The 15425-nt window shown below is 54.0% G+C and overlaps 1 protein-coding gene across 1 annotated transcript in view; it reads right to left on the bottom strand.

The window, feature by feature from the left end:
• Positions 1 to 5510: 5510 nt before the first annotated feature.
• EXTL1 (exostosin like glycosyltransferase 1) overlaps positions 5511 to 15425 on the bottom strand; it is a 46677-nt gene continuing 36762 nt past the window's right edge. Inside the window, exons 4-11 of the mRNA XM_073317779.2 lie at positions 14674 to 14793; positions 11696 to 11828; positions 11491 to 11609; positions 10391 to 10486; positions 9951 to 10037; positions 8561 to 8721; positions 7305 to 7461; positions 5511 to 6023 (exon numbers count right to left, since the gene is read on the bottom strand). Coding sequence (XP_073173880.1) covers positions 5835 to 6023; positions 7305 to 7461; positions 8561 to 8721; positions 9951 to 10037; positions 10391 to 10486; positions 11491 to 11609; positions 11696 to 11828; positions 14674 to 14793 — 1062 coding nt within the window. The 3' untranslated portion in view covers positions 5511 to 5834. The remainder of the gene's footprint in view (positions 6024 to 7304; positions 7462 to 8560; positions 8722 to 9950; positions 10038 to 10390; positions 10487 to 11490; positions 11610 to 11695; positions 11829 to 14673; positions 14794 to 15425) is intronic.

Below are 15425 nucleotides of genomic sequence, written 5' to 3'. Positions count from 1 at the left end.
ATCAGGAGATAATACAGCAAGATATTCCCAATCCCAAGCCTTCAGGTATCAGTTTTGGAGCCTTAACGTAGATATCAGAAACACACGTGTATACTTTGTACACTCTCTTTAGTAGAGATAAATAAAATCTGCTTACTTTCTGTAACAGGCACTGTTACTGCCATTACCTACTCTATTTTAGTCGATTGTTTTTCACTCCACTAAAAACACAATTTTACTTAATTTTAACTGCACTTTTTAGCCCAAGCCCTGTGAGCCCAAGTCAGCTGACAAGGGCCAGCCAGCAGCCCTGTTACAGGTCATTAATTTCAGTGTAGCCCTACCTTAAGGCATAGCTAATGATCTCCACCAGAATAAACCCAGACCCCAGTTACATTGCTTCCCCCAAAACCAGTTGTCCCTCTCCATTTTCTTTCCCCTGCAAACTTCCACTTCAAAACCAACAGCTCTAAAAGGCCCCCCTAGAAAGCACTGCAAACAGGGACAGATGTCTGCAAGCCATCGCTGAGAGCAAAAGCCTTCCAGTCCCCGCACTGTTGCTTCCCCCCAGCCGACAGATGTGCATACAACCCCCAGCTCTACATGAGCCCAGCTCATGTGATGCTGCTGCAGGCAGCTGTTGGCTTTTTGACCTTGCTAGGAATTTGAGCAGCCCCATTCCCCCTGAATGAGGAAGAGCTGCGTGCTTCACGAGCCTCTGCACCCTTTCCCATTTTTTGCACCCGTCAGTCACTTGCACACGCTACCGGAGGGAGAGTCGCTGGGGGCCTTACGCAGAACTGGCAGTCTTACACATTTCCTGCAAGATTCTCTGCCTGGGTAAGCAATGGCATCGACAGCCAAATGCTAAGGAAGTGAAACCTGATGGATGGATGGGAAGTGATTATTTTTCAAATGCTGAACACTGAGAGACAGAAAAATAAATTCCCGCTCTTAATAAAAGGGGCGGGGGGAACATAATCACATTTGGGCTTGGGCTGGAACCCTAGGCTCTGAAACCCCATGCGGGTCTCTTGCTGAGTCCAGGCTCCAGCCCTAGCCTGAATGGCTACGCTGGAATTTCTAGCCCCGCAGACCAAGTCAGTTGCCCTGGGCTCCAGGACTCCATGCTGTGGGGTTTTTATTGCCGTGTCAACCCGCCCTTAGAGGCACAGCCCTGACAAGTGGGTGCTGCGTTACCCCAGTGGGCCCTGCAGGGGGCACTAGAGAGACCAGCTGCAGCCAGGCTGGTGCCTTTGGGTCTCCACGCAGGTGAGGGGGAAGTTTCAGCCCCTCCAACCCCAACGGTGCAAACCTCACGGGTCAGGCCCCATCCTGCCTTCATCGGCGCTTATGACAGCTCCTTCCCCCACCCTTCCCCCGCCCAGCCAGGTTTTAACAGCTCACACCTGTTGACGAAGATTGCCCGTGACCATGCGGAGCAGAAAGGAGGAGCAGGGCGGGGCGGGGAGGGGGGATAACTGACTTTGGGATGATGGATGCTTTCAGCAGCTCATCTCTGCTACGCTGCTTTTGCTAGGCTCAAAGAAACTGAACATGGCTCCGCTGCGAGCTTCCTCACAGCAGTGCCGCGTGAAGGCCAGCAACAGCCAGTGAGGTGCGTTGCAGCCAGTGGCAGGAAGGGTATGAACAGTGCAATGGGTTGGTTGCCTCTGGTCAGTCACTAGTGGCAGGCGCTGGCAGAAAGATCCATCAGGTCAGTTCCTTGATGCCCAAGTGACAGATTGATTTAGGGCAGGCCGGGCATCGACATGTTTGGAGTTATGGGTGCTCAGCACCGTCTAGACGGAGCTAAGCCCCCGCAGGGAGAGGGAGCCTGTGCCCATAGGCATGTTTTATGGGCAACGAGGCCTGCTCCCTTGCACGAATGATTGTCCCAGGATTATTTACGGTGCCGCTCGCAGTGCGGCTTGGAAATAAAACCAGGGTTATTTATGCAGCCGCGGTGGAATGATATTTACGACACAGAGGTTACGAGCCACCCTCTTTATGAAATAATCACTCCTGACGGGCTTGGCTTCCCATTGTTTATAGACTGCTCAGAACGTTTTTATGGCTCTCTCGGGCAATGGGTGGAGCTGTCATTTTTCAAAGCAGCAAAGGCAAGGAAAGCCCTGGCCTTAATGACTCTGCTAGAGAAACCACTTTCACCTTGTCGGGCCAGATCCTCAGCTGCAGTAAATCAGCGTAGCTTCACAAGGGCCTGGCTGGCGTAAATCAGCTTAGCAGCACTGCAGACAGTGCGCTCCATCCATTTACACCTGCTGAAGATCTGGTCCTGTCTGTAGGAATCTCCATTCATTTCTCACAGTCAGGCTGACCTCACCGGAGGGTTTTAATAGGTTTGTGAGTCAAATGGGTCAGTGTCAGATGTGGATTTTGAGCAACCTTCCCAAGCTAAGAAGACTGGGCTTGGTTAGGACTTGACTGGGAGACTTAAAAACAAGTACACTTATACAGAAAATTACTTGATATTAACTAATTAATCTTCACACACATCAGTTATGAATGAGCTATTACTGTCCCCATTTTACAGATGGAGAAACTGAGGCACAGCAAGGCACCATGACTTCCCAAGATCACCCAGCAGCTGTCCTGGGACTAGAACCTAGGTATCACTGGTCCTAGTCCTGAGCTCCACTAGGCAACACTGTCTTGCTAGGTAGCCAGCCATCCTGACCATTCGTAGCTATTTATACAGTCCTGGACCCCTTCTACAAGAATTACAGGATGTTAACTCCCGTGCCCTGGCTAAATTCCAATTTGGGCATCTGCCTCCCTAAAAGCTTGCCAACAATTTAAGCTGGAAGTGGTATTCTTCACTTTCCTCATCAAAATCTTGTGTGCCATTGGTGTGTGTTGCTCAATTACCGCTGCATTCCACCCCAGAGGAGGCTGCATTTCAGTGGTGGGTGAGGCAATTCCCGTTTGTGGAACCTGGCAGAGGAGAGGGATAAAGGCGAGATATTTGTATCATGGGGACGCAATTAAAGGCTGAATGATCAGAAATACGCTGTGGGAGCCCTGTAGCTTTCACAACATGTTCAGCTATTTCCTTCAGATCACCCCAGCTGAAATTCCAGTGGGAAATCCACCGTCAGGATTTCTTTATGACTTCATTGTCTCCATCCAGCCTCGCTCCAGCTTTATTTATAAGCATCATTTTCTGAGCCCATAATCCTGAGAACCTTAACCAAAGCACTTCTGGAGACCCCGGCAGCAACCTAACTGCCTCCTCGGCACATTGCTTCAAAAGCAGCTGCTCTGTCTCATTTATCTTCTTGTTTGAGGCTGGTCCAAATTCATGTTTATGGCTGTTTAAATAGGAGCTAATGACTTCCGTTTGGCCTTTCTTTCTTTCTCTGCCATTGACAGGTTCTGCTCAGCAAGCGCTCAGGTTGTCGGTTTCATCGCTAATAATGCTGCCTTTGTTCAGCTCAGAAACTGAACAATATGACTCTGCTGCGAACTTCCCCACAGCAGTGCCACAAGAATTTTGGCAACAGCTGCTGCAGTGCTTTAACAGCATGAATTTCTGCACAACGGTGCCCTGTCTTGCTGAGTCCACGGTCCCGCATGAGTTCTTTTTAGGCCAAAGCACACAGAGCTAACCCTTTGTGCTCATGTAACCATGATAGACCCTGGTCGTCAGTGGGTGGGATTGAACCTGGGACCTCTGGAGCTTAGTGCATGAGCCAAAAGCCAACTGGTGGTTAGCTAATCAAACTTGAGGCCCCACAATACCTCTCTGAGCAGAACCCATCATCTGCATGTCCCCTGGAATGGTGGTTGAAGGTAAGGAAGTATAGCGAGGGAAAAGTAGCTTTTACCAATGGGAAACTGAGGCACAGAGCGGCCAAGGCCTATGTTCTCAAAAGCATCTGCTAACTTGGTGTCCATTTGCCAAGCACCCAACTTGTAACACGAGGGCCTGAGCTGCAGGACCCACTACTCCCCTTAGATTCAACAGGATTTGGGGTGCTCGACACAAGGTGAGACTCAGGCTTGAGGGTCTCAAGCTGGGCACCCATAATTAGGCCTATATTTTTTAAAAGGGCTCACTAAGCGACTTCGCCATGGTCACAAAGGCCAAAGCCTCAAAGTTATGTGCGGGAGGGATAGCTCAGTGGTTTGAGCATTGGCCTGCTAAACCCACCGCTGTGAGTTCAATCCCTGAGGGGGCCATTTAGGGATCTGGGGCAAAAACTGGGGATTGATCCTGCTTTGAGCAGGGGGTTGGACTAGATGACCTCCTGAGGTCCCTTCCAGCCCTGAGATTCTATGATTCGATGTGAGGTACCGGAATACCTTGGGCCAAAGCGAGCCTGAGTTAAGAAGAGAAGCCAGGCGTTCTGCCTCACTGTTCCCTGCTCTGATTACTCAACAGCTTTCCCTGCTAGATCTGGAAGTAGAAGCCAGGTGTCCTGGTTCCCATTGCACGGCTTTGCTTAATACAGAATGCTGCTAGGAGGCGTTTTAGGGGAACACGTAGAAACGATACAGGCTTGGAGGTAATTGCTTTGCCCCGCCGAGAGCCTGAGCTAAGTTTCCATCAGGAAGAACAATAAAGTCCCTCCTGAGTGCACACGATTGCCGTGCGAGGTGATTTAACCCCACGAGCCTTACACTAGTGCTGCTGTGTTGAGCAGAACATGCCTGGTAGCCATTGTTGCCAACCCTAGCGATTTTAATCAGAAATCACATGATAGTTGATGTTTGTCTTAAAGCCCCTGCTCCTGGAGTCAGGTGATTATGTGAGACTCTTGGCTTTCACTGGGAATAAAAAAGTACGTTTTTAGCTCTCCTGGTTGCAGAGAAAACCTGGAAAAATGTGACCCCCTAAATGTTCCATCATCCCAAGGCAAAGGAAAAAATGCACCATTTACTACTTTTTTACCTCTCGGGCTTAAAAATCATCTCTCGTAATTTTGGTGGCCTGATTCATGATTTTTGACCTCGTGGGTTGGCAAGAACAGGTAGACAAGGCGAGTCACAGACACAGGAGCTTTCTAGACATCTCCCTGGGCCCTTAGGTGGCACATCCAGAACCGGACACAATAGTTGTTCTGAGGCACATCCGACTGGACCCACGGTTATTTTTATCTGAGGACAATAACCAGTTTTGTCTGCTGATGGGAGGATGACTGGGCTTCATTCTCAGCCTTGTGCTGAGTCTGAGCTGTTCAATGCATGGGTATAAAACAGACCCTTGATGCTTATTCCAGATTAAATGAGTTTGGATTCATGGAAGATCAAACTCCTAACAGGGCAGGAAACATTACAACAGCTCCCCAGTGTGAGTATCATGGACAGGTGCTGACCCCTAGCGGCAGCAGAGGGAGGGATGATCCCTGGATTGTGTTCCCGCACTTCCACAGGACCCTATTTCTGCTCCTGTATTTCTGGTGAGTTGAAATAGGGATTGTGGCTGCCACCAGGACAATCAATGGAATATACATTCAAACCCAGCTGAGACTCCAGAGGCAGGTCAAGAAATGGAAGCGCCCAGCATCCCTGGAAACCTTTATTTGTACTGGTAAAACCCAATAAAGACAGAAATTCCTTCCAGTATCTCGCCAGCTACCGTTAATGTGAGCATGTCCCGCTCAGAGCCCAGCATTAGGGAGGTCTAAGCAAGGAACGTTGCCCCAGGCCCCACTGGGATTCCCGTTCGCGTGGCTGTAACGGCGGCTAGATCAGTAACGTTAAAGTCTGTAGCACTGGAATCCCAGCTCAGTCCGGTATCCTCGGAGCATGGGAATAATGCGGCCAGGACAGTGGCTGCCTCCTTTCCAGCTTTGCTTCCCAAGGGCTCCGCTGGGCTCTCCCTGGCGCTAGGGTTTCTCTAAGTGCCGGTACTTCTTACGCAACACGGACACCTGGTCCTTGAACAGCACGGGGTCCAGGCGGAGCTGCGAGTGCACCAGCGGCATGTAGCCAAACCAGGCTGCGAACTGGTTGAGGCAGTCCTGGCGCTGGGAGAACCGCAGGTTCCCGCTGGAGACGGCCGCGCTCTTAGACCTCTGCGGGGCGCAAGAGGAGAAGAGAGTGCTCAGGGCTATTGCACAGACTTAGGGACTTACCCTGCTCCCAAGAAGACAATGGTGGTTTTGCCATTGATTTCAGCAGGACAAGGAGCAGACCCTAAATTAGAGGCATTTGACCCCGTAGCTCATTCGTCAGCCCCCAAGGAGGGAGAGGGGAAGCCATCAAAACCACAGAAGGAGGTAGACGGAGCACTGTGATCAGAACACATGGGCGAGCGAACCGCAGGCAACGAGAGAGGAGAAGTGGAGGTGCAGGAGCTAAGGGGCTGATAGCTCAGAGGGAGAGCTGGGAGTTTCCACGGCTTTCCCTTCTCCACCTACATCATAGGTTGGCCCTGAACAAGCCAGAGAACCAGGCACTCCCCAGCTCTCTGAGAGATCCCACCCCGAGCAATGAACCCCCTGGGGGGAGCCATGTTGCAGCTGCTCCTGTTATTCGTTGTAGGGGATGTGGCCTAAGACCAGGACCCGGAGGAAAGCAGAAGCAGTGGCCAGTGGGGTCGCCCTCTGATAGGAGCCTTTCCCAGAATGCCTTTCCTGGGGCTGGCCCTTTAAATCTGGGAGAAACAAGCTGCTGCAGCTCTAGGGGGAACGTTTTGCACCTAACAGTTACAATCTGCACCTCCTGCCCATCTGGTAAGTATATGTCTTTTATTTTGCTGTCTTGGCCTGAGGGGACTGTCCATCTCCAGTTCCTTCCCCCTCCCTCTGCCCTACAGGGCACAGCAGTCTCTGAGCTGAGCTGGGACTGGTTCCTCCAGGATGCACACAGCCTGCCTGCCGCCAGCCCTGTGCTCTGCACGTGGCCGCTGCCCCAGGAGGAGGGCTCTGAAGGGACTTGGCTGGGCGGCATGGTGGGAAGCAGACCGAGCTCTCTGCGGGTGCTGGAAGGGGCTAAGCCCTGAGGACGTAAAGGAAATATTTAGGGTGGCCCCTGGGCATATGGCACTGAGCAGCAGCGAGAGGTTAATACGTAAGGCCTGGATGTTTTAGGCTATTGGGAAACATTGCCTAGTGGTGAGCTCTACCAGGGTGCGGGATGGCTTCCCTTGGGGACAAGGCAGCTCTGTTGCTTAAGTCATTAAGGACTGAACAGGGCAGGGCACGGGGGCCCAGGGAGCAGGACCCATCCACACTGTCCGAGGGGGCCCAAGAGAACCCTAACTTTGAGGATTCTATGCTCCTCCTCCTTCCCCCGCCATGCCTGGTACGCTCCTGTCTCGGTGGCGCCCCAAAGCACCACTCTCAGCTCCCTACCTCCTGGTGCTGCTTCTTCTGGGTCACTTTGATGGGAGGTAGCTTGGTGACGGCAGACACTAGGAAGTTCATCAGGATGTCTTCACAGTTGGAGAGCTGATCGATCAGGCTCCTCAGGCTGGCAGGCAGGTAATTGGTGAAGAGGCTGTGATAATACCTGGCGGGGGGGGGGGCGAGCAAGGCAGAGACTGTGATAATATCTGCGGCGGGGGTGGGGGGGGAGAGACGGGAGGGGTGTCTCAAAGAGCTTGAGCCTGCTGGACCTGCTTGTACATTTCCGCTGTGCTTGGCTTTGCCACCAAGGGACCATCCCGTTCCCCAAGGCTGGGGGTGGCCAGAGCATGTCCCATGGGCCAAAGGCCTCCTACAGTCACAGTGCAAGTCCCGGCAGCTCTCTCCTTCCACATGGTGCCACAGGCCGGGGTGGAGACAGGCCCTGTCCTTGCTCTGTGTTCCTTGCCTCTCCTCTGTTTCAGAGGACTTTCCCCAGCCACGGATGCTCAGGCTAATGCACCGGCCACTTGGCTGGGCAGCTTCATCCATGGCATGGATGAAGGCTGCTCTTTGTGAGCTGAAAGCAGGAGACCCACGTTCTCCTCCCGCCCTCGACCCTCAGGCCATGACTTTCTAAAACGGGCACCAGTCGAAGCGCTCCTGGATGCACAGGGCTGGGTGCTCAGCACTCCCTGCATCCCGGCCACTTCTTCAGGTCCCTGCCTATGGATTTAGGGAGCTACCTTTAGCCTCCTCTTTTTCAAAAGCTTGGCCTAGGTCTCCCTCCCTGTCCTGGTGTCCAAATGGAGGTTCATAGAATCATAGAATATCAGGGTTGGAAGGGACCTCAGGAGGCCATCTAGTCCAACCCCCTGCTCAAAGCAGGACCAAAACAGGTTAGCCCTACTGAACTCCTTCCCGGGGCATGGGGCTCGATTAGTCCGTTACTACATTGCAGGACCACTTCCAGCACATGGCCAGGCCGGGCCCCGTTGTCCTGGACGCTGCACAGACACGTAGCAAATGGCAGCCACCGTCTCAGTCGAGGGTAAGTGCTTTGAGATCCTCAGCTGGAAGGTGCTATCTAACCCCAGGCCTGTTATGACTGAAGCCTCCATGTCTGGGCTATAGACAGTTCCTACCACTGGGTGGCTTCAAGCTAGTTCATCTTCCAGTGGAGCTTTTGGGTGGAAGAACAGAGCCCTCCAGCGTTCACTCTCCCTGGGACCCTCAGGCCGGAAGTTCTGGCGAAGGTGCTTTACCTGTGATAGAACGCAGCTGCGGTGAGAACCATGGAGAACTCATTGGTCCACTTGGAGGTGTAGCCCCACTGGCTCTGGTTGGAATCCCAGAAGTGACTCCGCATGGGGAACCCAACGATGCGGTCAGGGAAACTCCTCCACACCACAAAGGCAAAGTCAACCTGGGGAGCCAGACGGAGAGAGGTCACCGCCAGGGCAGGGCCGATTAGCAGCAGATCCGGAGACAAACGCCTCCATCATTTGGAGGAGAACACTGCGGAGAGCAGAACTACCCTGGCTAGGACAGAGCCCATCTGGATTTGACCCACTCGATCTTTACCACCATCGCTACTCTCTGCGAAGAAAGGGCACGTCTTCAAAACATCCTCAGTACCTCTCCGAGCCTCGACACCTTGTGCCATGCAACCTGCACCTCCTTACTCCCTTTAAGGACATGGATCCTCTCCCCCAAGCCACACCCCAACCAGCTAAGAACAGAAACGCAATGCCTCAATCCTCGCCTGCAAGCCAGGCTGCCTGCTGCCATGTGATCCTGCCGGATCACACGCGGTAAGCACCCTTGGGCCAGGCGTGTACTTGGGTGGAGGGCCTGCTGGGCACAGCCAGGTGTCTCAGCGAGAGACGTGGGTGATTCAGCAGGTGGCATGCTGCCATGTGGGTTTTTCCTGGAGGTCTCTTATTCAAGTACTCAGCCAGCCCAGCCCTGCTTAGCCTGGGAGATCTGGTGCCCCAGCGTGGTAAGTGCCAATGACCCGGCGGGGGGTGTTGTGCTGGAGAGATGTAAAGCAGAGCTTCTGGCTGCTCAGGGGCCGGGGCACTTTTTGTAAGAGGGGGGCATTAACCCCAACGTCCTGGCCAGATTCTAGCTTGATTATTATTACAGGGTCTATTCCCACCATAGTTTATTTGCCCCTCCTGCCCTCAACTCGGGCCTGATCCTGCGATGCTGAGCATTCTTTGGAGGCCCTGGGAGTTGAGGGCACTCGGCACATCACACGGTCTGTAGAGTTGCTGTGCCCTGTTGAACTCCTGCCACGTTCCAGCCGAGAGGTGGCTGCACTTTCCATGGTGCTCTGGGTACAGAGGCGGATTATGGTTTTGTGGGGCCCTGAGCCCCACCCATTCTGCCTGCAGTCCCACCCCACCCCCTACCCCATGGGGTCAGAGCACTGGTTGGGCTGGCAGAGCCGGACAGGGCAGGAACACTGGGTGGGCAGAGTGAGTTGGGGCACGGGGGCGCTCATTTTTCCAGGGCCCCCCGTTGGCTGGAGCCACTCGGGATAGGCCCCGTTGGCCCAGTGGCTAATCCGTGGACAGCTTGTGAAGCCCCTTGAGACCCTGCTCTCCCACAAGGCATCTTTATCTAGGTCCCTCCAGCCCCGGGTCTCACCTCGCTGGTTGACAGGCTGGTGTGTTCATCCAGGCTCAGCACTGCATCCGTCCCGATGGCCGAGTACGGGAAGAAACGGTCGCTTACCTGGAACGAGAGGGAACAGCAGAGTCAGGAAGGGGGCCAGAGCCCCTCCCGTCCCTTCCCCATCCCATGGAGAGCGCAGGCTAGTGCAGAGCAGCAGGCACCTGCCGCTGAGTCCCGGCTGGGCCACCGCTGAGCCGCTCCCTGATGCAGAAATCTGGGCTGAGGTTCTTTGGCCGCACGTTCCCCGGCTGCACGTTCCCCTGGCCCTTGGGAGGGCCGGGCTGCCACAGCACGGAGAGCAGCAGCCCCACCGTGCACTGGGGGGTGCATAGCCCGTTCACAGCCCTCCCTGTCCCGCCCGAGAAATCCCGGGACGGCAGGCCCACAAACAAACCAACCCGGTGACTGCTTACTTTCCGCCGGCCGTGAATGACTGTCAAAGGCACTGCTGTCTGGGGCCATTTCCCCCTCGGTGGGGGAGGCTTCTCGCAGCTCCACAGGACTAGGATCTAAAACCAAAGCCAAGGGCGCCTAGGTCAGCACATGTGGGTGGCTCTGTGTGTCTGGGAGGGGGCGGGAGGGTGTGCCCCAAACCCACAGCCTCCCAGTCCTCCCACCCAGCTGGAAAGTTCGAGCCTGGCTCACAGCTACCACCCTCGCTTTAATCAAACAAACCCAGGCGTCACTAGGGGCCCGACCGCTCACCTGTGGCTGCTTTTAACTTCTACTTGCTATGCAAATAGCTTCTAATTGGAGCCTGGAAGTACTCTCCCAGCTCGAAATTAAAAATCGTAATGCCAAGGCTGGATGCTCCTGCCCGGGGCTGCGGGCATGGGGCGAGGTCTAGTTAAAGAGGGTGATTAATAAAGGTACATAAAACTCTTCCCTCTCCCATCCCTTTGCCCCAGATAAACCCTTTGGGTCTGATTTTCAGAGTTGCTGGGGCCAGCTCCAGAACTGGTGTCACTCCATTGGAGTCACTGGGCCCGAATCCCCCAGCTGGCATAAATCAGTGTCACGCCATAGGTGTCCGTGGGTCAGATCCGCACATGGGGAGATTCGGCATCGCTCCATTGAAATCAGTTGGGCCAGATCCTCCACAGGTGTAAATTAGCATTGCTCCGTCGGTGCGAATGGAGCTATGCTGACTTCCGCCAGCTGTGGGCTGACTTTCTGGTGGAGGTTCGGGGGCTCAGCACCCCTGCTGATCTACCAGGGTCTTTCCGTGGCTTTCTGGGTCTCTATGTGCCGTTGTCAGAAGTGGGTCTAAGGCACCATGGCCCCAGATCCAATGCCTGCTGGAGTCAATGGGGGCCCTTCCAGTCAATTCAGTGGGAGAGGGGTTCAGATCCAATCCAAATGTTCCCAAAGCCCAGGGGTACCTGGTTCGGGCCTGTCTCTAGTTCTAACAGGGAGAACAAAGCAGTAGCTTGGGCCCTCGCCTTCTCTTCCGCAGCGTTAGAACCCAGGAGCATGGCTGGGGGGGGGGGGGGGGTTAACCTTTGCCCCTGACCTGGGCGCAGTGCTGGGATCTGGAGACAGTCTGGATGAGCTTGAGGATGGGCTGGGAGAGGGAGACCACAGGGGAGACGGCCCGGATGAAAGCTGTGAACTTGCCAGAGGGACTGGACCCTGAAAAGGGAGAGATCGGATCAGTCAGGGGTTCCCAAGGGAAGCGCCAGGGCACACCCGGGGTGGGCGGAGGGAGCGGTTCCTACCGTGCTGCAGGTGGTAGAAAGGGAAGTCACCGAGGTGGGTGGAATACTCCGGCAGAGCCAGCAGCCCCCCAGGCAGGGTGTTCCACAAGAACTTGGGGCGGGATTCTCGACGAACTATCCGATCCTTTATTATCTGGTGGGAGATAGAGACTGCTTTCATCACCCTAGCAGCAAGCAGGCGCATCAAGCCAGCAGTGCTCAGCAGAGGAGACAACATCCAGTTGCAAACCCGGGGCTGGGGAAATGCAACCCAGGCCCCCCAACGTCACCCAAACAAAGGGTGTGCTGCAGCACGGCAGGACCTGGCTGGCCAGGGAGTTGTGCAAACAGAGTGGGGGGGGGTTGATTTGGGGAGGGAGGGATCATACCCCTGAGTTTTTGCCCTGAGATTCAAATCAGCATGAAACTGATTCAAATCCACCACAATTTGCCCGACTTTGTCACTGAATTTTGCCTGGCTTCCATCTGAAACCATCCCTCAGTCCTGAAAGTTGGGGTGGTGGGTGGGGTCCTGCTTATATTGTACAGTGGTCAATGCATAAATCCCTGATTCTCTTGCCGCACCAGCTTTACCCCAGGCTAACGGCACTGACTTCAGTAGCGTTCCTCTTGATTTACACCAGTGAGTGGAAGCAGAATACAGGCTAAATGCGTAACTAGGAGATGGGCTGAAACCCAGATGGGCTCTAGAACTGAACTGCTAGATCTCCCATCTCTATCCTGAGATGAACAAGCCCCTCCAGGATTTCAGAGCACTTTGGATCCAGATGCTGAGCCCTTTGCTCATGCTGCCCCACTGACTTCAATGGGGTGGGCTGGCACCTCCCCAAGAGTACAAAATCTGGCCCTGGACCTCGCTCCCTATTTATAGCAATGAGCAGACCTCAGAAAGTCGAGCTTTTGGTTTGGCTGAGCAGCCAAACGTTCTGCTTCGAACTATCTCAGCCTTGCTGAGCAGCAACAACAGGGCTGGAAATGGCAGAAAACCAGACTTCCTGGCACTTCCTTCTTCCGACCCAACCGGAATAACTGGGAGACGCGGCCTCCCTGCGGCCCATGCTGGCAGGCTGCTCAGAAATGACGGTGACAGACAGATGTCAAACTCTTTTCTGTTTATCGGCGGGGGTTGAGCCCTGGATCTTGACACGATCGCGCACTTCTCCTTTCTGATGGGAGGCTTTGTGTAAAAGATAACGCTGAGTCTGGGTCTTGCTCCCAAAGGGGAAATGCCATTTGAAAGACTCACAGCCTGACAGCTTTGCTGTGTGTGAATTTAGCATTGGGCAGAGGGGTGGCATGGATAGCCCCTGGGGCCTGAAGGCCTCTGTTATCATTGTTACTATGACTATTTGATTTAGCTGGGGATTGGGCCCGCTTTGAGCAGGGGATTGAGGTCCCTCCCAACCCTGATATTCAATGACTATTATATTTATGTACTGTGCTGTGGTAGCACCTAGGAGCACCAGGACCCTGGTCTGCTAGGCACTGTACAAACAGAACGAAATATATCCCCTGCCTCAAAGAGCTCACCGTGCAAGTGTGAGCTAAGAGATAACAGGGGGAGAAAGACAGAGAGGAGGGAGCATTGAACAGTTCAAGGAAACAATGAGATGTTGGCCAGCGATCTCAGCCCACCAGTTGCCTCACCATAGGGCAAAGGCAGGGCAAGCTTCCCCCGCCCTGCCCTGCCTGTGGGCAGGGGCTTGTTGGGATAGATAAGAGAGCACCAGGATTCCAAATTCATCCCTGGTGCAACATAGAAGATTAAGGTTGGAAGAGACCTCAGGAGGTCATCTAGTCCAACCCCCTGCAGTGGAGTTACACTGAGGATGACTTTGGCCCTGGGTCTGCTTGAGTTCCTGGCCTTGCTGAGATCATCAGTTTTTGGGATGGTCTCTCTGGAGTGGCAACCTGTCCACTGGGAGCTGCGCTGAGACCCCCCCAGGCTCATTTCACAGGTGCCGCTGAAGAGCCAGCAGATAGTCAATTTTGGTCATAACTGAGCTGGGTGAGATTTGAACCTGTGGTCTTGAGGGGAGGAGAACAGGGTAAAGGCAAAGAGGGAGACAAGAGAAGGAAGCTTGGTACATAATGAGCTAGAGAACCTATTTCTTTACTGGCTTATCCACAGCCATCCAGCGATGCCTGAAAGGAAGAGAGTGGTCTCTCTGCAGACAAAGGGCTAATGGCCCATGTTCCGCTCCAGGGAGAAACTGGGTTAGAAGCCAACCATGGGGCAGAGCTGGGAAGCCCTGGTAGATGCTGTGCGGCAGCTGGCTTCCTGTGGTCAAGGCATCCTGCTTATCATGTCCAGTTAAAGTCTTTTCTTTCCATTGAGTGACTCAGGAAAATGTGAGTTCGAGTGCCCAGAGTGGAGACAGTAGGGATTTGAATTGCCCTGAAGCCAGAAGGCAACAGGTCCGTGGGCAACATCTGTTATTGTCCCCTTCCACTTAGCTGAACAAATTCATCTTTCTGTCCAATCACAGCTGTTAACACAGGGACCAGAGCTCTGAGCCTTTCCCAGCCCTATGCAGAAAAGTCCACCAAAATATTGCCCAATGAGGCTGACACAGGCTCACGCTCCTCTTGTAGAGCTAGGCAAGCCCATCAGCCAGCACCCCTGCCCCACACCCCACAGCACCCTGCTGGGAGAGGCTGGGACTGGAGTAGCTAGGCACTCCCCCACAACCAGCACTCCTGCCCCATTCCCTACAGTGCCCCCTAGTGGCTGGCACTGTCGTAGCGATACATTTCCCATCCGTCTACTCACTCCTGCACTGAGCTGGTGCCAATCCCTCTGCCCTGATCTGCTCTCTCCCCCTACGGGATGGAGACAGGGTGGGATTTGCCACCACCCTGTTGTTGTTGGTCCCAGCTGTTGCTGCTGCTGCTTGCCTGTTTAAAAAAACCCAAACTACGTGGAACGGTCACCGAGGGAGCTGCTGTGGGAGAGATACCAGAAGCTTGTGGCTCACCTCAAGGGTGGTTTGCACTATTTTCTCCACGGAGGAGAAATATGCTTCCCACAGGAACTGGGTTTGCTGCTGGAACGCCAGGATCTTGTCACTGGGGATACAGCGAACCGTGGAAGGAATCTGAGCAGGACAAAAACCACGGAAGCGGGGAGACAGAGAGAGGGGACGGGGTTAGTAAGGTTTATGCAGCCAGGCAAAGTGTCTCCTTCTTATTGTGGCACTGGGGAGCCAGGCCCTAACCCTGGCCAGAGGGTTAAAAACATTTTAAGCAAAACCAGGCCTCGATCCAGCCACCCCACCACCCCCAGTGGAGCAGGTGTGGGGGAGTGGGTAGGTGGATCTTTGGCTTCTCCCCCTCAGCGTGCCAGCCAGCACAGCTGAGTTGTCCTGGGGCTCACTGGAACTTGCTGCTGGTATAGGCCAGTAGCAAATTATTACACACCCAAAGCAAGGGGGAAGGGGTTTGTTCCTCCCAGGGCTACTCCTGGCAGGGGGAAGCTTAAATGCCAGCCATTGCTCAGACTGAGCCTAAAGGTACAATCTAGCCTTTAATGTTCCGTGCAGATGTGCACAGCAGGCTTGTTTATATAGGGCCTACTCAAATCCACTGTTTTGCGCTGACAAGGGCTCAAGCCAGGCACCATTTTCCATCACCTGCAGGCAATGCCTTTTGCAGCAAAGAGCGAGTTTCTCTGGTGTCCTCTCAGGCCTTTGATTAACACCTCTCTAGCTCTCTCCCTTAAGCCGCCCAT

The sequence above is a fragment of the Lepidochelys kempii genome, chromosome 19, assembly GCF_965140285.1.
Source record: "Lepidochelys kempii isolate rLepKem1 chromosome 19, rLepKem1.hap1, whole genome shotgun sequence".
In the NCBI taxonomy this organism is placed as follows: Eukaryota; Metazoa; Chordata; order Testudines; family Cheloniidae; genus Lepidochelys; species Lepidochelys kempii.
This window is presented reverse-complemented; position numbering and strand designations above follow the sequence as displayed.